At 32.4% G+C, this 25544-nt stretch overlaps 1 protein-coding gene across 4 annotated transcripts in view; it reads right to left on the bottom strand.

Moving 5' to 3' along the window:
* LOC129940483 (protein mesh) overlaps window positions 1–25284 on the bottom strand; it is a 117815-nt gene extending 92531 nt beyond the window's left edge. For 2 of the 4 annotated variants that reach the window (XM_056048836.1, XM_056048834.1), the window contains exon 1: window positions 24673–25282. In XM_056048836.1, the coding sequence (XP_055904811.1) occupies window positions 24673–25108 (436 nt within the window). In that variant the 5' untranslated portion in view covers window positions 25109–25282. Of the gene's footprint in view, window positions 1–7968; window positions 8205–24672 lie in introns of all 4 variants that reach the window. The other 2 variants (XM_056048835.1, XM_056048837.1) reach the window with 2 other exon arrangements.
* Window positions 25285–25544: the final 260 nt, after the last annotated feature.

A 25544-nucleotide genomic window follows, 5' to 3' on the forward strand; every position in this document is an offset into this window, starting at 1 on the left:
AATAGTCATTGAATATGTATTATATTTTTGCCAACTTCAATCCACGAAATGCATACAATTACAGATTTTGTTTGTCCAATGAAAAATTAAACTTATTTTCAATTCCTGGAAATGAATACAAAACTTTGATTCAATGGTACTCTATTTAATTTAATAACTATGCATGTATATCTGAAAATGGATTTGAAGGAAAATGAAGGTCACGTTGTTAAGTTGAAACACGTTGTTAAGTTGTTTGATTGCGCGTAGGTGTGTGAACCAAACAAAAATGTATGAGTGAAGTAAAGGTTTTTGGAAATCAGAAAGTAACGCTAAAACGTTGTATATTTACAATGTTAAGACATTAAACTGGGCACATACTTATTTCATAAATGGGAAAGCTATTTTGTTTGTCTGTTTGTTTGTTTGTCCGTCCTGCACATTAAAACGGATAAATATTATGAAATCGTTTCTATTTTTTGTTTATTACCTAAGATTTTAAAGAGTTTTAGAGCTAATTTTTTAATCCTGTAATAACATTTTAAATAATGCATTTATTGGGTTGTCTTGAAGTATAATTAATATAAGGATTAAAGACTCTTGAGTGCAGGTCAATGCTAGCACTTGTAATGAGTTTATATCTGCCGTGGAAAGTGAATACTAACTACCAGATGCAAATCCAGATGACAATTTCATTACAACCTTGATAGAAAATGCAAAGCAACCAAAAGATCTAGAAATAACTTCAAAAGGAATGCAGAATGGCTTTCCATTATCTCTGCATATCAATACCGGACAAACAGAAGAAGCGGGTGATCTCCAAAATACATTAAGAGGAAGACCAAGGAGGCCAGTCAATCATTGCGCAACATTTACTAAAAAACAAAAACTAATCAAAGCTTCAAAAGGAGATATTTTTTTTTTTTTTTATAATAAACACACACTCAAGGGGATATTACTACCCTTATTATGCAGATGCACAGTGTGAGCACTAGGAAGAGGAGAGAGGGTTTAAAAGGAGATGTCGGTGCACATTGGTTTTGAATTCCTGAATATTGCAATGACTAGGAAAGACAGAGTGTGCTAAGGCATTCCACATTCGCGTAGTACGGCTAAAGAACGAATCTCTGTATTTGACAGTACGACCGAAGTTGGGCTCGAGGGTATACTGATGAGCATTCCTAGAAGCGCGAGTATTACGGTTGAACTGTTTAAGGGGAGGAATGCAACTGGCTACTTCACTAGAGCATAAGCCGTTAAAATAACGGTAAAAAAGGGTCAGACAAGAGACCTTACGACGATGTTCAAGCGAAGTAAATGAACTTATGATGATATTATCACCTATCAATTTAAATTCTCTACGTTCAATACTATCCAAGAGGCTTAAGTAAGTTGCAGGAGCACCAGCCCAGAGATGGGAGTTATATTCAAGCTTTGGACGTATGTAAGTCTTGTAGATAACAGCCAGATCAGAAGGGGTGAAATATTTCTTGAATCGACAAGGAAACCCAAACACCTTGCGGCATTTTTGGCAACATCCCGTATGTGATCATTCCACAAGAGGTGGTTGGTGACACACATACCGAGAATATCGAAGAATTCAGTCTCATTGATGCATTTGCCATCCATGGATAATGGCAATGGGGGTATATCTCGCTTTAACGATACAAGACAGCATTGGGTTTTCGAAGCATTAAATTCCACGCGGTTTTTTAATCCCCATTGAACAATGCTGTTTAGATCGGAGTTTAATGAGCTTATCATATTTTGTCGTTGCAGTTCCACATCCGAAGAAGAGGGATGTGAGTCTGAAAACGAATATGAAAAGCTAAGAGTACTATCGTCAGCGAAACAATGTATTGGATTAGATGTTGCAGACAGAAGATCATTAATAAAAATGAGAAAGAGTGTTGGAGATAAAACAGAGCCCTGGGGCACACCAGCATTTATTTTATGGTTTTCAGACTTGAATCCATCCAATACAACTTGTATTGAACGATCCGAAAGGTAATTACTAATCCAATGAAGCAGGGATTCATGAAAACCAAATGCACCCTATCAAATGCTTTTGAAATATCAAGTGCAATAATCTTACTTTCTCCAAAACGATGTAAAGATTTGCTCCACTGTTCGGTGAGATGAACCATGAGATCACCAGTGGACCTATTGCTACGAAAGCCGTATTGCCGGTCATTAAGAAGCTTTCGATCTTCAAGATATTTCTTGAGCTGATAATTAATCAGCGTTTCCATGACCTTGGAAAGAAGGGAAGTAAGTGCAATCGGTCGGTAGTTAGAGGGTGAGCAAGATTCGCCTTTTTTGGGAATAGGCTGGACAAATGCAGTTTTCCATCCGCTCGGAACGAGACCTGAGGAGTAGGACAGATGAAAAAGCTTACGCAGTGGTTTTGCCAGCGTTGAAGAACACCTCTGCAGAACAATAGCGGGGATACCATCCGGACCAGCGAATTTATGTGTGTTTAGATCTCTTAGGACTCTTGCCACAGTACGAGTGCGAAAAAAGATTGGTCCCATAGAATCACTAACTCGCTCAAGTACAGGCGGAGTCATAACACTCATTGGCAGCGTAGAATTGGCGGCGAACTGCCTAGCAAAGAGATTAGCTTCCTCTAAAGAGCTAACAAAAGGAGTGTCATTATCAACGAGCGTAGGAACCGAAGAAGAGGAAGAATTCCTCATGTTTTTTTACAAATGACCAAACATTTTTACTGCCTTTGGGACATTGCAGTATTTTTTGCCGTAAATTTTGGTCATGTAAAAATTTGGTCCGTCGAATATGGGCGTTGCAGGCCTTCCTGGCTTGTTTGAACTTTTTCCGGCTTTCCTCAATACGTTTGGCTTTATAGCAACGGAAACTAACCTCTTTGGCCCTAATAACCTCTTTACAGCTCGCATCAAACCAAGCGTTTCCCTTGGATCTGATACTTTTAACCCTGTTTGGTATAAAAGTTCTCATTCCCAGGAGAATTAAACTTGTGATCATATCAGCGCTGGCGTCAACGTCACTATCGAGGAAGCATAGTGACCAGTTAAAGATCCTGAAGTAATTATTGAGGCCGTCCCAGTTGGATTTCTCGTATTGCCAAACGGTTCTCATAGGAGCTCTTTCTTTAACTGAACAGTTTTGACACGAACATCTCTCTAAAGCTTTGAGTATAAGATACAATAAGGACCATGAAAAGGGGAAGAGTGATATAATTCAGGCAATATCTTCTGCAAGTCAATTTCGGGTCAAAAGAGTCAAGGTAAGCATTCAAACTCCACAACACAATCCCATAAAATACTCCAATGACAACGCATTAGCTTTGTTTATGGATTTGGACTCTCAAAAGAAAAATATAAAATCCTTAAAACTTCGTTAAGACATCACAACATAGATGTCTTGCCAACCTACAATATGATTACAGTGTGAAAAAAGAAGCAGTTCCAGAGAACCGCAAAGTCTCAGAAATATTAGCCAGAGTGAAACTTCAAAACATGATGGATCATACAGCAATGCGGCTAATAGAAAGAAAAACGAAGGATCAAATAATTGCACTTCCAAGAAGTCTAACATTACAGAGTAAATGGGGCTGCGATGGATCATCTGGGCAAAGCGCCTACAAGCAAATAATAAATACAACAGATGGTGAACAGACGTACACATGTTCATGGCATCAGTTGTCGCACTTCGACATAATAATGCAAAAGGTGAACATTGGAGGATTGGATTGGAGACATCTAGCTAGCGACCGAGCTAGATGGAGAAGTTTGTTGGGTGAGGCCCTAGTTCACACAGGACTGTAGCGCCACCTTAAGTAAGTAAGTAAGAACATTGGAGGAACCCTCGCCCATCATCCGTTCATTTCTGTAGGCCAATTATGTTCCGATATGTTAAAGAGACTAGTAGCACCATAAATACCACAGTCAATAATATCAAAAATAAATAAAATAGCAAATATTTAACCAACAATATATAAACTTAATGAAGAAAGAACTATGACTGTGAATCACGAGTTCTTTTTAACTATGAAAGACGGAAGAATATTAAACGAATTAACGTAAACAAAGTCTACGCGGTCATGCACGATATACAAAAGGACGCAAAAGAACTTCAATAAAGATGAATCAATTGGGAATAACATGGAATTTATTTTGAAGCTTGCGTATACTCTTCAACAAGAAAGAGAAGGTACTGATGAATCGATTGGGACCAAGGACGCGGAAAAAAGAAGAAAACAAAAGATTCAAAGGCTTTTCGCGATGAGCGTGGCATTGATGTGGATAGACCAAAGCAAGGGTCTGGAAACACTAATGACGGAAACACTGCAAGAAGGTTTTTAGAACAGTCAGATACAACCTCTGGTATAACTGGAGTCAATGGAGAAGTTATAATGAGGCTCAAAGTAATATTGAACGTTTTGAATTGCAGAGAAGTAGTTAATACAGTTAAATTTGGGAAGTATACTAAGAAAACGGCAGAGCTTTTAAAACAAAAGTATCCTGAAAAACTACTCACACAAAATATTAGTTCATACTGTATAGTCAAAATATCATTGAATATCAATCACTACCACTTAGAGAACTGTCAGAAGAAGCCTAGGAATGCAAAAATAAAAACTACAAGAAATATTGATATATCATAATATATGTGAAATTTTAAAGATTTGGCAGAATGGGAACCTATTAAACATGGTTGCAACCAACCTTTTCGGATCCACTTATTTCTTCCTTATAAGGCATCTGAGAAGCCAAAAAGATCTGAAAAAACGATACTCTCTTGAAATGATGAGTTTGTTCCACATTTCCCCAGACTTAGATGATAGTTTTCAAGAAATTTAGTGTTTATATATTAATATGTTTTGTCTTTATTTCTTTTTAAACTGTTTGACTTTTGATATATCACCAAAATACATTATGTATTCTTGAATACTGGAAAATAAAAAAAAATGCCTTTAAATTTCCACTTTTTCACTCTAATTGGTCCTTTTTCTTTTTGCTCTACTATTTTAATTCAACTAGATTGCTTAACAAATTTCATTTTGAGGATTGCATATTAAAATACAGCATGTTTATCACCTTTGTTAAAACTTCTTATTTTAACACAAATTTCTGAAACACTCCGTAAACAGTTTTTTTGAAAGTAACAATTTGTATTGCCTTGAAAATTTTCTTCAAGATAAAAAAATTTAAGCAATAACTTTGTTCGTTTAAGAAATATATATTGTTGCAACCAAAAAAGTCAAAACGGGCCACTGATCGCCGGTTAGACTTATAAAAAGTTAAGACATAAGCAAACGAAACTATGCTAAAAACCAATTCCGAATGTCACACGTCACACTAATTTTTTCTAAATTCTAATTTTTGAACAATTTTGTCTGCACTTAAATAAAGAGAAAGTAAGGAATAGGATGAAAAAGTAGATCTTAGTTTTTAATGTATATGCACATTGCAATGAGTGAGTAATATTGAACCTAGTAAAGAATTCCACATTCGTGTAACTCAGTTAAAAAAATAAACTATTTGCTTAACAGCACGTCTGAAATTGGCATACGTAAACTGATGAGCATTTTTCACGAAGTTCAGCTATTAATTTTGCTTATTGAAATGTGAAGTGAATATTTCTTTGACTCACACAAATATATGATACTTTTAGTTTGTATTTTTTGACAAAGTAAGAGAGTTTTTCACTTAAATATTATGAGAACCAAAAAAAAAGATGTTGACTTCAATTCTAAAGAAAAGTTTATCATGCCCATTATTTTTCAAATGACAACAATGAAAACTAATTTCGGTGTTCTCTAGAACTGTTCTACAACGAAGCCACATTATATTTTCGCTTATTAAATTTATTACTTGTGCTATTGAATTTGTATATTTTAAAAGTTTTGCTGCCTTAAAATCAGTTTTAAGAACCAAATTAACTTTTCTACAACAGTGTCCTTAACATAATTTGTCTACATTATTTAAGCTAAAAAGTAGCTAACTTCATTGCTATTGTTAATTTTAAAATTACTAATTAATTAAAATTCTAAATTATGCTCTAAACATTAACAGAATACTAATATCTGGTCTACAATATATGACAAAACTATTTCCAAATTTTATAATAAAAAGCTAATAACACAATCTCAATTTTAATTAATTGACTCTACATTTTTAAATTTAAGAGTATTTTGTGGAAAATGAAAAATTAAATAATTGACACATTTCAAAAATTATAAACAAAGTATAATTGGCAAAACATATCCAAAATTTAAATCTATAAAAGTTCAAGGAATTATTCGTAGAATTAAAACCAATTTATTTTAAGCCAAATTCAATTGGCACAAGGACATTAAAAGTTAATTTGAAAAAAATTCAAAAATCTCAACTTCCCAGTTTTATGTCAAAATGTGATATCTCTGTTTCATATACATACAAAACACACGCTCAAATTCCTCTTCCTTTATCTTTTAAAATGACATGTTTTAGTATTTTTCAATATAGATATTTTTGTAATTTGAATCAATGTTCAGTTCTGAGGAAACCCACATTGCACTCAAGTCGAAAACCGAACTTGTCGCAATGCAAATAATCTGATAACTTGCTATATGCAAATTCACTTTCCGTCCTTTATACAAGTCAGGTTCTTTGTTCCTTCCTTGACACGATACTATTTTGGTTGTACGAAAAGTACATACATGTGTATATCTCGTATTTGTGACTGTATGGATTTGACCATGTTATAAATTTACATAGTTTTTGGTATTTTATTAAAAACATATTTCGATATCGTTTTCAACAAACTAAAAGAAAGAAGTAGAATAAAAGGAATTGAAGTGATGGACGTTTTTGCTGAGTCTGATGTCTCGAAATTCTGAATTCATATGTCCAAAAAAGGATAAAGGATATGTGCAGGATATAGTTATGCTTATATAGATTTGTCGTTGTCATCGTCAGTCTTGTAGTTTTGAGGATAGAGTTATGTCCATAGGTACCTATACACAAAAGTCAAATACAGAGTTTAGTTTGCTAATATGATGATGACCAGTTTGTTGTAGATAGGTATATCCTGCCATACGCTTTACAAATAGTTGCCATCATCGCAACACACAACACGACACAGAAACACCATAAATTTTCGTCCTGCTGGATTTGGTGGTCAATTATGGCTAACTAAAAGGGAGAAACCACAAAGTTAGCTTCGTTTTATATATGTATATGCCTTATATTTTGGATGCGAGCGTGGCGAGTGTGATGATGGTGATTTGTTTGTGGTTTTAAGGATATACTCGTATATTCAGTTTTCGGTTCACAACGAATCGAAACACAAACTTTATCGTCCTGTCCTGACATTGAACCACCATTACACTATCCGTTGTTATTTCACTATCCACCAGCATCAACAGCCAGAAGCAGAAGCAGCATCATGGATGTACGGACATGGACATTGAACACTGGACAGGACATGGACCTTATGTGGACATTACTGGATGTTATGGGTAATGTGCAAAAACTGTTTAAAGAGTTACACATTAGAACTGATTGTAAAATACCAACATGGGTGGTTAATTTGGTTTATTTGAGAACTGACAGTAAACGAAATACTTTGTAAATAATAAGGTCAACCTCAATATCTGGTTCCAATTGCAATTGCTACGAATTTCGATATAAACTTATATATCCACAAAACATTGGATTTAAATATTGAACGAGATTTTAGTAAATTATAAATTAATAAACAAATAGCAGAACTTACCTAAAATAAACACCAGGTGCACGTTGATCAATGTCAGTTGAGTAAATACGTCCCACTCGACATTTGGAGAACCAAGGAGCCATAAACGAGGGATCATTCTTCTTTGGCCAATCCTTCACGGGAAATACTAAAGGATACGTATAATATTCAGGGGGATCAGAAAATTCCAAGTAACCGTTCATTGAGACCTAAAATTTCAAAACTTAATAAAAAACAAATTCAATTTCAAAAAATACTATTTTCTTATACCCTCGTGTAATTAAAACGAAAACCAAAAAATGGCAATTGGAAATTTAAATTCTTGTGTAATTGTGGCATCGATGCATGAATATCAGATTGATAATCTCCACGTCCACCATTTCTATCCTGATCGAAGAACCAATAGAAAAATTGACTACGAATTTCTTGAAGTCTTTGGGGACTAATAACATAGCCATTGTTTGCATGGGAGGCAATATCCGGTGGAGCCATTCTGTTATTGGGATCTGGAAAAAAGATAAGAACACATGAAAATATAGAGTACTGAGAAAAATCAATCAATATTATATACATAAGATATGTTAATCTTCTTAAAAGGCTTAGAATTCTAAATGTAATTTCTTATAGTAAGTTGTTATCCTCTTCAATTATTTATGATTTGAATATGTAGGCGGGTTCATAAGGTACTCATTATCATAGAGGATTTAGATAGAAGTTGATATGTGGAAATTTGTACTCAATTATTACAAAGAGAAAATGATATTCGTACACATATGCTCAATCAAAATAATTTCAATTAGCATTTGAGTGTATATAGCAATTTGTTAAAAGCTCTGTTTCAACAATAATTCTGTTTTGAGTTCAATTAATATATTAGAATTTTTGAGGACTTGGAAAAAGTGTTACATAAATTGAAGTTGGTATGACTTTGTTAGAGGTTGGTAAAAATTATGATACGAGTCCTCGATACTTTGTTAATTAACTGTTTTTCTTTCAAAATGTATGCAATTCGATCAAAATATGTTATGAAAATCAGTCTAAGGTTATTGGTTAAAAATTTGGCATTATCGTTATCCAAAGCAGTGTATGTACGTCAAATAAAAATACTGTGTTGTTTTAAATGTTACTTAAGACCCATGCTATATTCAGTTTTACAAAACATACAAAACAAAGGGCGGCAATGAGTTTTAAAATGAATTGTTTTTAAAGAATCTTGCAAAATTTTGTCTATTTCACCTTTCACGCTTTGAAAGCTACTTTTGAAAAGTTTTTATTTCCTGATCCACAAAGCTCAACAGTCCGTTGAGACCTAGAGTCTAGTGACTTACGAGTTTCATTTCAACAATTCCTGTGTAAGAGTCATGTCAAGAACGAAAGGCTAATTTGAATCCGAAAGGCTAATTGAAAAAGCACTACTCATGCCAAGAACTACTCTTTGAGGATTTCTCAATTCCTAGTAAGACCCATTTTATCTTATCGATAACTTAAAAGCAATGAAATAAAAGGTCTTCAGCTGTCGGATTCGACAGTAAAGCTAAGAAAAAACAGCGATCAAATGGGTTTCGACTTCCTTCCAACTTAGAAATTTCAAATTCAATTCAAATCAACATTTCGTAAGCAACATAGTTGAAGGTATCTACTTCACCAAATTTCTGTTAAATGTTTATTAACTACTACTTCAAAAAAATTAATTAGTACTTAACATATTTTTAAATTTATAACTTTTCAGATACAATTTCTTTAAAGTATAAACAACAATATCGGTCAAATCTTCCCACAATTCGGGCGGTATCTCAGTTATAACTTCAGTAATTTTGGTTTTTAATACTTTACGTCTAAGCGGCTTTGAGTTCGTTGGCCCACAGAAAAATCTAAAGATGTCAAGTAAATGGCCAACAGACGCAACCAAAAAAGTGAAACTAAGCGATGAGTAAACTTCACACGCAATGCTGTCATAATTAGACAGATTGTGTGGCTTGTTGCCGTATCTTGTTGAGAAAACAAATAGTCTTTTAAAATAACTTAAACTGTCGCCAACAGGCGAATGGGTGATTAGGATACGTTCAATTGTTGCAAACGTATTTCGGGAAATTGATTTACACTTTTACCTGCAGTAGCAAATGTTCATTAGAAGTGCTACTAACTTGTAAATATGCCTCCTCTTTATCAGGGCATAAAATTAGACTCTTTTGGAATAGTTTTGGAAATCAAAATTTTGAGCCTTACTTTAAGTATTTTTTTTTTTTTAAACGGAAACTCTAAAATTTAACAGAACTATTAATTTTGTTTTTTAGTTTAGTTTTGAATCTGATAATGTGAATTTTTTCTGCAACCATTAATTCGCGTATTCACATAGGTTCTCGGAGGATTTTGAAGTTTGAAGTAGGGTTAGGCGAGGTTGTATATACTGCTCCTGTTGGTATTAAGTGACGCTCTGTACAGAGCTTTGTAAGACAGAAATGGATAAATTCTATGGACTTTGCAATCTTACCTCAAATATCTGCACTTCATGGACTATAAGTGCTTATTCTTTCATGAGATTATGGGCACAACAAAGATGGAAAAAGAAGGAAAAGTATAAGACTGAAATGTACCTGGGTAACTGAACTGGATATAAACAGCCATATCAGCAAAACAAAAGCGTTTGGAATGTTGCCCAAATTGTGGAGAAACAACTCTTTGCGCCGGCTTCAATGTTGAATTCTCGATTCCGTATCTCCAATGCTGGGTTAAATATGAGAATATGTAAAAAACCCACAGACATTATGATACGAAGCTAAAAGTGGCCGTGGTTTGTCGATACGCTTCAAAAAGGTGACAACGGGCGTTCCGGCCAAGTGAAGCAATGGAACTCGCTCACACAAGAGGTCAGACATGTAGGCCAGCCTTAAAATCTTCACAACTCGATAGATGTAAGATATATTGTATAAGATTGCGCGTAGGAGAAGTGGGGGGCCATAGGCATAATAAATCCGAGGACCCAGGTAAAAAAGTTTGTTAAACTATATGAACATTTACAATTTTCTTCCAAAAGAATTTTCAATAACGTTTTAAAATACTCGTACCATATTGACAGTCAAATATCTTAAACCTGGATTGAGTCAAAGCGTTTTTTTATTTGTCGAAAGATGCGGTTTAAATGTTTGTTTTCAGTTATAAAAATGTTTTTCAAAGATGCTGAAGTAGTTTAAGTTTAAACACCAGTAAATAGTTTCAGCAGACTAAGGTTATTTCATATAAAATGGTAACTTTTCTGTGACACAATTCCGTAAAGGATAGTTGATACTCGTGAAACATTTATTTCTAGTCGATGTTGTAGCATAACCAGCATAGGTAGGTATTTGGTCATAATATAAGTTCAATTAAAAAAATAGTTCTACTTGAAATGACTGATCTTAGCTTTAATGAAAGCCTTTAAACGTTGTTCCCATCAAAGTGGCACGCTCTGTTTCTGTTGATATCTCCTCTATCTACAAAATTTTAAAATTCCTGTTCGAAATCTTCGAGAAACGCTCTGAAATTCTGAACACAAAAAATAAACTTAGGGATTGAAATATGGACTTCGCCAGAGCCAATCTTAAGCTTCTAAGACCTACTATTTTGATCCTAAAGAAATTTTGTGTTGTCTTGGCTGTGTCTGTCTTACAAGAATCTTGTGAAGAATTCTTGAAGAACAATTCTATCTCCAAAATGGTATTTTGTTAAATAATTTACCAAACCCTCAACCACATTTCTTCCCACAACTTTCGTTATGTGTAACTTTCGATCACACCATTACAGAAGAGTGGTGATGGTTAATTTTGACCCTTATAATGATAGTTTTAGGTTGGTATGATAATGGCGCATAAATTGTATCGTTTTCTTTGTTTTAAACTTCTTCAACGTTAAACATCTTTTGATTAAAAAAAGAATTATTTAAAAGTCATTTCACCCGTGCCACAGTAAAAGCTCTTTGACTCTTTTCACTTTTACTTTTTGGAGTCGAGGTGTTTAAATATGATCCATAGACCGCCGATAGTTTTATTTGTTCAGATGATCTGTAATCGGTATCAAAATGGATCTGGCGAATAGATGCAATCCGAATCTGGTTACATTATCTTTCTATTCCGAAGTGGTTTTATTGATATTCGTTCCAGAGCTGCTTTCAAAAGCGTTCAAATGTAGACAACGCGAGGACAACTACTCTTTGGGCTAGTCATCTTCTCTTAAGGATATAGAAAACTGGAAAATAACACAATTAACGAAAAACAACGCGGTTTCCAGTGATTTTTAAAACGAGAAGCTTTTGCCAGAAATCATTCCTTACCAATGTTAGGAATTATTGCGATTCCATTTTTTTCAGCGCCTCAGTTAGTGGTAACAATTGCAAAACTGAAACCAAATTTCCATTTATTTTTTGTTTTCTAATGTAAATATTTAGAAAAATAAGATAACCAATTTTTATCAAATGAATGTTTTTAACAACAAGGTATTGAAGTTTTGTAACAGAATTTATGGCACGACTACGTACACTCACTTTAAATGCTGAAAGAATTGAATGCTCTCAGTTTAAAAACGACAACGTAAATCACTAAATTATTTTAGGTTTTTAAGATATACAGCCAGGTACAATGGCGGACCCAGAAGGTGGTCGGAGGGGTCATGACCCCCGTGGGAGATAATTTGTTTGTATTTTTGTAGGAATTCCCTTCAATTCAAAACTAACCGTATTGAGTCAATGGATTTATATGAAAACAAAATTTGTGTATTACTTTCTAAACTTTGTTGCAAAAAGGGCTACTTTTGACTGGGGGCTGGACCAAGTACATAATATGAATCTGACATTCAGCACTATTCCAGAAACTTAGCACAAATTCATCAAATTTTGACTAATGGAAGATCCAGGTTGGGTCATATGAGCCCTAAAGTTTATGCAATTAAGTTGTGAATGTAAAGATTTGTTAGTTATTTAACGACATTCCCCAAAAAGTGGTTCGTTGTCAAAAACATTTAAATATTTTTTAACTTGAGAAATGCTTTAAATTATTTTCATTAAATGAGTTTCTAAGAAAAAATAGCAAAGATTCAGGTTTTTAAGAAGAAACCTTAGAACTTAATCAGATTTCAATAATATTCAATGCAAGCTCTTTCAAAATTGATTTTCTGTTGAATAAAACTTTTAAGGTCGTAACAAATTAAAGAAATCTACATTTTGAAGTGAATGTGCTTATGTGTTCTAGAACTGAGATTGAAACACGAAATTCAAGATTATAAATGTCCCAAGAATAGCAAAAATTACACTTTTGTTAAAATAATGGCTTATTGAAAAACAAAATGCACGTTTCATATCTATTAAAATAAAATCTTTGAATCTCTTGAGAACTGAATTGAAAAGAGATTCCGAAACGTGTATTTTGTGTTTGCCACACAGAAGTTTCTTCGCAGCTTATTTGTTTACATTAGTTTGTTTTTATTTTATATTCAGAAAAATTATGTACTTAAATAAACTTATTTGCTTAAATTCAAGAGCCAAACATTTTTCTTTTTACAATTTTAAAAATTTGTTGACCCCTTTAAGATGAATCTTCAGCGCTTCAATCTACAAGTAAGCAGACTGGTAGCGATAGTAATAATAGATTTCCGAAAATGGAGTCCGAAAAAACTAAGTCAGAAAAATTCAAACAAATTCTTGATATCAGATTCTTTCTCATTTTCTCGGTTTTTGAATTTTTGTAGCGTTTACGGCATTAATATAAATGGCAACAAAAAAGAATATATTTTTTTGTAAGAATGCAAAGTTTCAAAACAATTTCTTCATGACAACAATAAAAACCCTCTAGGCTATTATGTTTTGCTCTTAAATATGGGTTATTTAGAAAGCTGTTAGAATCTTGAAATGCTTTCATATGAGGAAAGTCTACTAAATTCAATTCCTTGCAGGACAATATCGTTCTAAAGTTGTCACTTTAGCCCTTGAAATGTGTACATTTTTAAATGTTCATTGCGGTATGTAAAAACTCGTATGTGTTCAGAGCGTGGCCCCCCACACCCTGATTAAAAATCTGGATCCGCCCTTCATCGAATCAAAATGTTTTCGAACAATTTCTTCAATTTCAAAACTTCGAATACCTTTTGAAATAATTTTATTGACATAGCCAATAAACAAGTTTGTACAGAAATAAAAGTGGTGGTGGGTAATAATTGTGGTGTGCAGTTTCGGGAATCCAAATACGATGACAGTAGACAATTATTACTCTTGTCTGGGAAGGTTTTAGAAGAACGTTGTTCCTATCGAAATTATTGAAATGAAATTAATGACATTTGACGTTTTAAATGCTTTGTTCGTTTTCTCAAATATTTATCTAAAAGCTGCAGCTTTCCACATTTAAATTAAAAACCAGTTTCCATTCTATATCTTTTAGGCAATTGAACTCAAATTATTGAAAACCGTATAAATCGAAACGTAAAAGACCAATACTCGCACTATTTCGACGTCAAAAGCATTTCTGATAATATTTTAAAATTTGGAAAAATCACACAAGTTTTGTAAATTCATGATTATAAGAAATATTATTTTTCATGATAGTTTTTTAAATCTTTCAGCCTTAATATATCGTTTATAATATATTCGGTTAGAAAAAAAGTTTAATTTTTTCGACAAATGTATTGCTATCAGACGAGAACAATAATAATAGGAAGTAAATTTATTCAGTCCGATTTGAAAATTATGACATTTCCCTTCGTTTTAAATCAAATATTTTTATTAGAAAGACGTCGTCGTTCATATCTCAAAAATTAGCTCCACAATCTTTCTTTGACGAAAAATAACATTTTTGACATCTTGTAAAATGTTTGGAAAAGTCGAAGATTTTTTTTTAAATAAAAACCTAATGAATAACTCCACTAAAAGTTGGCGAAACTTGACTCAAAATTTGGCAGAAATTAAGCTTCTGAATTATCTTATATTATAAAACATATTGTTTTTAACATTTACCAAAACTTTCATACATTTCAAATATCCAATTGTCACTTTTTTGTATGCAAAAATACCAATCTACAAAGACAACCAGCAAATTTGGTAAAAACTGATGTTGGATTGGAATATTTCGAGAATTGATGAAAATGTTGACTTCATAATTATTTCATTCTATTCAGAAATCGTTATTTTTGTTATAAGAAATAAAAACTTTCTGGTAAAACTGATGAAAATTTCAATATTTCGGGAATAGAACAGATGATTGTTATCATTATTTTGTTAATGTTTCAGAAAAATCGACAGATGGGCTCGGGTGGGACGTTATCAGTGTGTAGCGCATCGCAGCTTCAATTTTATTTTTAAATTGTGAGGAAGGTACTAAAATTTTATAAAATTAGATACCAATTTCGACTTACGGGTGTATAAGTTTGTAATTGACTTTAATTATATAATTATTTTTAACCTATAATTACTAATATTATCCTTTTTGGTAGCTTATTCTCTTATCGGCTTTGAAATACATAAATAACCAAAAATGATGGATGCATTAGCACAATATGCACAAAATCCACATTGCTAATCCTCCTAATGCTTCTCTGCCTGTAAATCTAAAATATCCTAAATATAGTGGAATATTAAATTAAACACTCTGTACCGTCCTGGCAGGAATATACAATTATACACAGAATAAACATCACTGAAAAATATCATCCACTTCCACACACCATCCAGCAGCCGAGCCATAAGCTATCATCAGGAGACGCAGCATGGTTGGTGAGCGGATTGTAGAGCGGTGTGGGACGGGCGATCGAAATGTCAGTTCTTACGTACCTATAAATATTTCATTTAACATTTTATCATGCAAATATTAATTGAAAATCCAAAGACAGATTTTCCTCGTGAATATTAAAATTAATTGAAATTTTAAACAAAAGGAAGCTTAAATCATTTTCTCATCGTTTTGTAATTTTTAATAATATTTGTGTATAATTCAAGCACACGCGGTACATGGCTATAACTTGGATTTGGCTACCGCCCGCCCGCTCAACGGCAAGGGCGACCGGCGCTGCGATGTCAATGACGGCTTCGGATGGTAGATTTAATATAATTTTGAGTTAAAAAACGAGAATATTGGAGGTTAAAAAAAATACAACAAAATTTAGCTTTAATTGAAAATAATTTAATTCTGTCGATTGTGTTCGTAAATCGTAATATGCAAAGTGGCTGAATATTACTGGATTATTACCGAACCGGAAGTTTATCTCTTTGTTTTTATTTTTATTTTATTATTTTGAAAAGGCAAAATTATGTTCTATAAAGACACTAACAAAAAAAAAGTACAAAATGACGATGAATCAATTAATTTCAAGAATTGGTAATCTCAATTAAAAGGGGGAATATACTTAATTTAAATATTTCATCAAAAGGTCTTGTCATTTTTCTTTGACTTTTGGGCTCAAAAGGAAATTTAATTAAAAACTCATCTAAGCATATAATTTGATTTTCATAAGTACATAGAATAATTAATCATAAGAGTAACTATACATAAACGCATTTTGTCAGCTTGTACGGACCCTTGAGAACGTCCCCAGGATGTGGGGTGAAATCTTTGTTGTATATTTTATATAATATAAATTATGTTACCAAATTAAAATTGAGCCTTTAAGTAATAAACCTTTGATTCATAATGAAAATTGAATGAATGTATTTTGAGAATTTATTTTGATAGAAGTAAAGATTCTTAAGTTAATTATTAAATTGAAAGATATTGACTTCCTTCAATACAGTTTATGCCTCCCCGAAATTGAGACCGATGAAAGTATTGTAAATTAGTTTGGAATAAACTCTCAAACATTCTTTGAATACAAATCTAGCTTTTTTAAGATTTTGGGAATTTATTGGAATTTAGGGTTTAATTATCTGAAATTGTTTTTCATTTGCAGAGATGACTACAAATGTTGAGTAAAAAAAATAAAATATTATTGAAAATTCTCAGAAGTAAAGCTGTGCTATTTGTGACTCACAATAAGTATAATTGTGACAGTCAATAATTTAATTTAGGTTATTCAAATTTAATAGCAGATTTAAATAGAGTTTCGGAAATGAATATCTTCCCGATCAAAGGTGATAACTTCGCTGTCAAAAGCGATGTCTTCATCTTATGGAGATATTCATAGCAATTCGAACTTGGAGAGTTTTAAGTCCATATGAACCCGACATTTCAAAATCCCGAAAACTCTAACTGTGATATTATTAGGGGTCTGTAAATCTAATAAAATAAAATACAGATAACCCCAGCGAACTTGTACAGTACAGTCCAATATTTTTTCCTCAATCTATCAACTGTAAAAGAATGTTTTTTGTTTAAAATTGCATTGACATTTTTACGTTGCCCCACACTTTGAGCGACATTTCATATTTCTTCTTTCTGCCTATGTTATAATTGGCTAACAAATAAAATTCCTTATTTGGAATGGGAGAGATAGAATCATTTTATAAAAAAGAGGCCATGAGATGCGAACCACACTGTTTTAAGGTTTTCGTGTTGTACAAAATTGCTGACAATATTTTTTGTATAATGAAATAATTAAGTTTCAAAATCAAGTTTTGTAAAATAGATTTTTAGCCGAAAACAAATTTTTCCAATTTTAGTAGAATTTCTTAAATTTTTACAAATTGGATGAATGGAATTAATTTGAGAGATATCAAGAACCGAACATCAATTTTTACCAAATTTGCGTACTATTTTTTGAAGGCTTTAATTTTTTATGAAAAAACGGCAGTTGGATTTTTATTTAAAAAAAATACTGAATATCAAAACCAATATTTTCTATAAAATAAAATAAGTTTGAATATTATTAATCTTTGAAAAGCTGATTGGGTCAAAAGTAAATTTTTACCAAGTTTAAGTTTTGTCTTTTTTTTATAGGTTTTTATTTTTTAGTAAAAAAACTATCGATTCGATTTTCTAAAAATTTTACCATATTCCTTATAAAAAAAATCAATTTAAAGCTAATATCTCAAAGTTTTGAAAAGATATTTACGTCGAAAAACAATTTTCACCACCTTTTGTTAATTTTCGTTTAGGTTGTTATCTTTTGTAAAAAAAACTGTCAATTCGATTCTTCTCCAAATTTTACTGAAGGTTGACAACGATATTTCTTATAAGATAAAATTTTTTGGAAAGATATTTGAGTCGAAAATTAATTTTTACCAAGTTTTGCTAAATTTATTTTTGGGTTTTTATTTTTTGTAATAAAACTGTAAATTTGATTAATCTTAAAAATGTTACCAAATGTTGAAAACAATATTTCTTATAAGATAAATAAGTTGGAAGCCATAATCTCAATTTTTGAAAAGATATTTGTGTCTAAATACAATTTTTACCAACTATGACTAATGATTATTTTAAGGTTTTTGTTTTTTATAAAAAAAATTGTCAATTTGTTTTTTTCTGAAAATTTTACCAGATGTTTAAAACGTTATTTTTCGTTGCACAAAATTAAAATTTTCGAGTTGACAAATTTTTGTTCAGTTTTGTTGATCTAAAAAAAAGTTATTTGTTATTTTCCAAAAATATATTTGTTTAGTATCGCGTAACAATACATATGCAATATAAAATTTAATTCAAGTCTCTATCGTCATTTGTTCGTTAGATATTTAGGGTTAACCAAAATGTTCACCTTTTTTTTAAAGTGCTATGTGAAAAAACCACTCTCGCAATTTTCTTAAGAGCCTTTTCTGCATCTTACTGCCTGTATAACAAAATGTATTTCAAGTCGAGTTCTCCACTTGTTTTTGAGCTATGGACAACGAAAAAACGTCGCAAACGTATGTACACACGCACGCACAGAAATCTTTTCTAAAAATCTTTTATTTCGTTTCTAAGGTCCTTGAAACGTCGAGAAATGTCAAATTTTTTAATTTGACAAATTGGATTCATTACAATAACTTCCTATGGGAAGTTAATAATAAAAAATGATTCACATTTCATGAATATGAATGTAAAATGTTTTTTTTTAATGTTTCCTAAAGTTTTTAAAATGTTTCAAAAATGTTTCTTTGGCCTGGACACACTTTCAAAATTGTTGGTTCTTATTTTTCTTGACTTATAAGAGTAACTGTATTATTTAAAAAAAATCACTCATTGGTACAATAAGTACAGTACAAGAAACAATGTCGGATTGAAACGCCATTTCCCACGCCAAACATTGTTGGGTGAAGAAGTTCAAACTTGGAATATTCTTCTACAAGTTCACAATAAAGACTTGTAAGTTGAGGATTTTTTCACCACTTACAATTTTGTTTTTCCTTACTAGAAGTTTTCATTCTCAACTCAAGATTTCCTCAACTTCCAAGAAATGAGAAAGTTGCGTACTTAACTGTAGATTTTCTGCCAGTCCTTCTGTTTGTTTCTACATTAAAAAAAAAATTTGAACTATGCAAAACTTTTTGGGAGAACTTTCCAAAATGATCACAATCGATTTATCTATTCACCGAATTCTCAAACCGTATTGTTGGACGTTTTGTCAATTATAACCTCTTTGGAACAAATGTATCAATATGCCAATCAATATCAATATGCCAAAATATGGAAGCATTTAAGACTTGTATAATCGAAGCAATCCGTGAGCTAATACCCGAACCAACGACGCACGGCAAGGTCTCAAAAGATTAGAGTCACAGAATGTTGTACTGGGAAGTCAGCCTAGAAAGGCACTTAAACGAGATTGTCTCCAATAAACAATGAAAATGTTTGCTAATCCATTTTATCTTAAAATAATTTAAGTTTTTTAATTGTATTGTATTCTTTAAGAAGAAAATAGTGTTAATATTTTAACAAAGAATATTATTGGAACCGTCCCGATTTGTCAAATTGACAATCAAAGGTTCCATTTCATATTATTATAAATAGTTAAAAAAAAGAATCTCTATACTTGACAGTACGTCCGAATTCAGCTCATAAGTAAAGTGATAAGCATTCCTGGAAGTGCGAAGTGCATTTTAACAAAACATTGTTTGTAAAAATATAAAACAAAAAAACGCATGTTGTAAATGTTTAGGTTATAGTTCAATTGCCTATAATTTTCAAAGATTTTTTTGGAATCTGTGCAACTGATTTAAACTAGTTTTTGGAGTTCCATTGCCAAATTTTGAACAAATAAAGGCTTTTGTAAATTACAGACACATCAGAAGGAATGGAAAATGTCTTGCATCGTCGGAGAAATCGTAAGCTGTGATCATTCCATAAAAAGTGATCCATGAATGTGTATCGAGTATTGAAATTTTAATAGTTTCCTGGATATTAGGTGCCACTCAAGGCTAGAGGCATCAGGAGTGGGTAATGCTTTGTGAGTTTTTGAAGCATTCAATTTTACACGGTTAATACTGTCGAGACCAGAATTTAATGAGCTTATCCAACGCTGTCAGTGAGGTTCCATATTTAAGGGATAAGAATGTGAAACTAGAAACGAATATTTAATCCTTTCGTCAAGGAAACAGTTTAATAGATTTGAGGTGAAAAACAAGAGATCATTTATGAATATGAGGAAGCGAGTCGGAAACGAAACGGAGCTTTGGGGATCACCAGCATTTATTTTATGAATTTCGGACTCGAGGCCATATAAAACAACTTGTATTGAATTGTTAGAAAGGAAGTTTCTTATCCAACCAAGAAGAGATTTATCAACCCCAAAATCATGCATTTTCGATAAGACCTTGGTCACAACTCTATCAATGGCTTTTGGAGAATCTTATGCAATGATCTTTCTCTTTCCAAAAATTTATAAACATGTGTTTCACTGCGGAAAATAAAAACAAATCCAGATAGAAATGCAACTAACGATTTTTTTATAAATAAAAAAAACTTTACAAAATTATATTACGTTTTATAAAAACACTAGCGGACCCGACAGACGTTGTCCTGTTTACACGTCTTTAATTTTAAAATTTCAAACTTTTTTTATTAAGGTAAAACATTCTGGACCATTTTGATGAAAACTATTATTCAAATGTTATGACAATATCTGACGTCGTTACATGTAAATTTATTACAATTAGACTAATCGATAGCTTGTGAGTATGTGTACTGAAACCTTCAACTTGTTTTAATTAAAGGTAAAAAAGCTTACACTCAAAACTATTTTATTTAAAAATACATTTTTTTTATTTACAAAAACTTAATTTATCGTAATGCCATTGGATGTACAATGTTTTTGGTTAAACCCTTAGGTGTATAAATAAATAAATTCGATGGTTTTCCAACTCTGGAACACGCAACATATAATAATTGGCCGTGAGAAAAACATGGGTTTTCTAAATCTAAGCCACAAATCGTCATTTGTTTGGCCTTGTGACTTATTTATAGTCAGAGCATATGCCAAGTGGATTGGAATTGTAAACGTTTGAATGGTATTGGCGAATCTGAAGTAATCATTGGGATCCGTGGTAAAAGTACAACTTCACCTTGAAATTTTCCACTCAAAATAGTGGCTTCAAGAATGTTGCCCATGATTTGTTTTACAACTAATCGCGTACCATTACACAATTTTGGGGCATTTAAATTTCGAAGCAAAATTATAGGTGAGCCAATTTTCAGTCGCAAATTATGTGGTGGCATTCCAGGTAAATCTAGTGAATTTAGAAACTCTACAGGATAGTTGACAACTTCGTCAGGATCAACAACAGTGTCAATCGATTTAAATGTAATTTCATCACCAGGCAATGACTGTTGTATTTTAAAATTGATGGCGTCAACATCTAAATTTTTTGCGGCTAAAATAGCTCGCTCTCGCAGCCATTCATGATTAGTATAATTATGTCTTAAATCTGGAAAGATACTTGTTATTAACTCATCTTTGGTAGCTACCATGTTGCAAAAATTCTCTGGAAGTCGAATATAATGTTTGTCTGAAATCACCAGACAGCAGCAGTAGAGCACCACCGAAAAGCCGAGCATTATTTTTGATATCTTTCAGGGACCTGTCGAGAGCTTCAAGCGAATGCTTGTGGGCCATTGTACATTCATCCCAGATAATAATTTTACATTTTCTCAACACTTCAGCTATGTCTGAATGCTTCTTTATGTTACACATTGCTTCGGGATTTGTATGAACGTTCAAAGGTAATTTTAGTGTTGAATGCGCAGTCCGTCCACCATCATGAAGCAATGGCCAATGCAATATTATTTTGAGATCGAATCCGCGCAAGTATCAGTGCGATAAGAAATGTTTTACCAGTGCCACCTGGAGCGTCTAAAAAAAAGAATCCACCTTGTTGTGCTGCAATTGAAACGTTAATTTGATCTTATACATTTCGTTGTTCAGCAGTAAGCAATTGTTCATTTTCCTCAACAAAAGTAGCCTAAGAAGTGTTATCGAACTGGTGTTCACGTTGAATATCGCTGTTGATAATGTCTACAGCTGGGCGATTCGGCGCTGACATTCTAAAATGGATGAGCGGCGTGTTTGAAATAAGAATACAAATATCCTCAATCATTATTAATGACGCGTTGTATATTTCGACGGAGAATTTAATATTAAGATTTTGATTAGTAATTCTAGTCCGATGCAAAATATCCTTACTCATTGAGTCTTTGTATTTGTTCCACAGAGCAGATGTATCAGACGGAAAACACGTTGTCAATATTATTGAAAATTGTTGTGGAGATGAGCTCAGTGCTGCATCTGCAAGTGTGAGATCCCAATGGTTATCATCCTCCAATAAATGTAACTCACGACACGCATCGAAGAAAGAGTCGTATGAAGTACCATTGACTTTTCGCAAATATTGGAAGGACGTCGCGTCGTCGGTCCAGGGACGTTAACCAGTAATAAACGCAAAAAAAAAACATTTGCGTTCCTTAGGATGAACTGTATATAATCGACCTAAAGTTTTTGTCATAAATATATCAGCGAATCCTGGTACTGGAATGCCTCGTTTCCGAGGTTCCCAATGCTTTGATTATTTATTAAATGTAAAAAATTTAGGAACATCATTGTACATCAACGTCCTTGCGAATTGACCAACAGCATCTTGTCGACTACAAAGGTTAAAAAATTAAGTACGAGTTGTTTTTGGAGCCGTCAAAGCCTGTTGTAGTGCAGTTTCTTCTAAAAAGTAAACACGCTGTCCATTTTCAAGATGCTCAGCCAAATGTATAACAGCAGGATCCCTTTCATGTATAGGGAACGTGAAAATGCGCCAAATATAGCTTCGTTGCTACTTATGTATCGACCCATTTGATAACGTGTTATTTCGTCATTGTCGTTAACATTTTAAACAGCAAATATAGCTTTATCACTACCCTTGTGAACATACTTACAAATGTATTTGATAGACTTCACCGAACTGCATAGTTCAACGTTTATGTGCGCTTTGTAGGTTTTGCACAGCAATGGCGAATATGGAACTACCCAGCGATTATCAATATCTACTCTAACACCATTTGACAGACGCAATTTATATGATTGACCACCATTGTCTACGTCTCTACGTCGATGAGATGGATAACCGTCCATATTGGTGACAGTATCAGTATCACATGGTTTTGGAAAACGTTTTGTGCATATTCCATTATCCATACATGGCGACATCATGTTTAGAGTGCCACATGGACCATGGATCATATTTGTAGTAACAATGTTAAACAATTCTGGATCAACATTCGGATCTGGAATTTCCGCTGAAATAATTTTGTCAATTTCTTCTGCGCGTATTTTATCCACCAACCAAATTAAAATATGCGCATGAGGTAAACCTCTTTTTTGCCATTCAACAGAGTAAAGCCAACAAAGCGTTTAAAAATTAATGATCGGTTTTCGATGTCTCGTAAATAATGGAAGACATTGACTGCAAATTAATTTAATTTATCCAATTTATATTTGTTTGTATAACAAATAAAAACTTTTAAGAATACTACTAAAATTGGTAAAAACTATTTTTCAAATAAGAATCTTTTTAACTAAAATAGATTTTAAAATTGAACTTTTTCATCACTTATGCAAAATATTATTGATTGTTGATTGTAATTTCATTTGTTTTTAATAGTTTAACTGATAATTTTTTAAAGAAAACACTGAAACCTGTAAACTTTTAAGCAAGAAATATCAACAGACGGGATTTGAAGTTATCAGTGTGGTTCGCATCCCAGCCTTTTTTTTAATTATAAAATGAAAATTCTTTTAAATTCAAACTTTCGTAAATATGATTTTTTAAATATTTCTTTGTATTTATTTAAATTTTAACCGTGAGATATTTTACTCAAAATTTAAAATATATTTAGTACAGAACTCAGTGTGTGCCGTGATAGACTTCAAATATGTAAATAAATTTAAATGTTTTTTTTTTCAAAACTATAAGAGAAATTGAATGAAACAAAATTAAATTTTTTCAAGAAAAATAACATTCAATTAATATTATTTCAATTCTAAGCGCAGTTGCATTTTTCAGTATTTAAAACTCGAAAAGCGGTGATATCATTAAAGTTTTTAAGTATAAATTTGCTATCGTTAATTTGATTGTGAAATAATCGCTTATCAACTTCATTACTGATATTGCTAATCAATATCTCCGTACGTTATGTTAGTCATAAATATTGACTTTGTTGACTCAAAATCCAACAAAAATTATTTTTTAAAACAAAGCTTTTTCTATCATAGTAATCTACACACATAAGAAAGCTACCAAATATGAACGAAGTGAAGCTATCAAAACATTCATTTTTGCTAAACCCAAACTAAGAAAACAAACAACGCTATCAAAAAAGTAACGATAACGAACCTACATAAGAATTTGGCTTTTTAAAGAAGTTAAAGAAAGAAAAAAATGACGCACCTGTCCGATTTTAAGTTCCACAACTTTTAGTATTTTCGTTATCATATCTTATCTTTTATTATATTCTGTGGTTCACTGTAGATTCTATCGAAATATCTTGTAACTCAATGAGCTGTTCAAACTTATTCAACCTAATTTTTTTAAAGAATTTTCTTCGCCTTTTTCTTTGTATGATATTTACTTACCCCAGTCATATCCATCGGAATTGTCAAAGAAATCCGAATAACCGCTCATCATCATTTTTCCAGATCGTGGCATAATTGAACTTATATTTTTCAAACCATCATCAGGTAATTGTGGTCCGATGAAAGGTTTTGCTGCTGCTGGTGAGCTCTTAACCTCTTTTGGTGGTGGCAATTCCTTGGGAGGAGGAGTTTTCTTGGGATTTTCAGGTGCCAACGACAATGGCGCCTTAGTTGTGGCCTTAACTGTGGTCGGTTTTTCTGGAACCGTTTTTAAATCAACAATTTGTTCTACATCTTCGAATAATTCACTGTTTGAGTTAAGAGATTTGGGCACGCTTAAATCTAATTTTTCGTTAGGTTTCGATAAGTTTTCACCTCGCGTCAAAGCGAACGCGCACAAGAAGATCGCGAGGAAATTCATTTTTAGTCGCCTCATAGCGACTTTGTTATTTAATTTATTAATAATTTATTAATGAATTGAATTATTTAATATAATTTTTAAAAATAATTCACTTTAGGTTTATTTTTCACTGACCTATTTTAAGACGGATAAGTCGGAGGTCGTAAAGGTAAACCGTCTCGGACAGAATTTCGTTCGTTACTTAGGGCGTTGGTGTGGTTTTTCGAAATTGTTCACCTGCTGAATATCAAAAAATGTTATCTTTGGCATGTTATCTTATCAGTTTTTGAAAAGTGATAACATTACCAGAGCTTTAACCAATAAAGCTACAGGTGGGTTAGGTATTGAAGAATGTGGTAACATATTACTCGTATGGATTTGATATGGTGACACAGAATTATAATGTTATTATTAAACAATGGGAAGTTAAAGGGTGGCGTATCTTTGGAATCAAAATGATAGAAGTTCCGAA

This window comes from Eupeodes corollae, chromosome 1 (genome assembly GCF_945859685.1).
Source record: "Eupeodes corollae chromosome 1, idEupCoro1.1, whole genome shotgun sequence".
Lineage (NCBI taxonomy): Eukaryota > Metazoa > Arthropoda > Insecta > Diptera > Syrphidae > Eupeodes > Eupeodes corollae.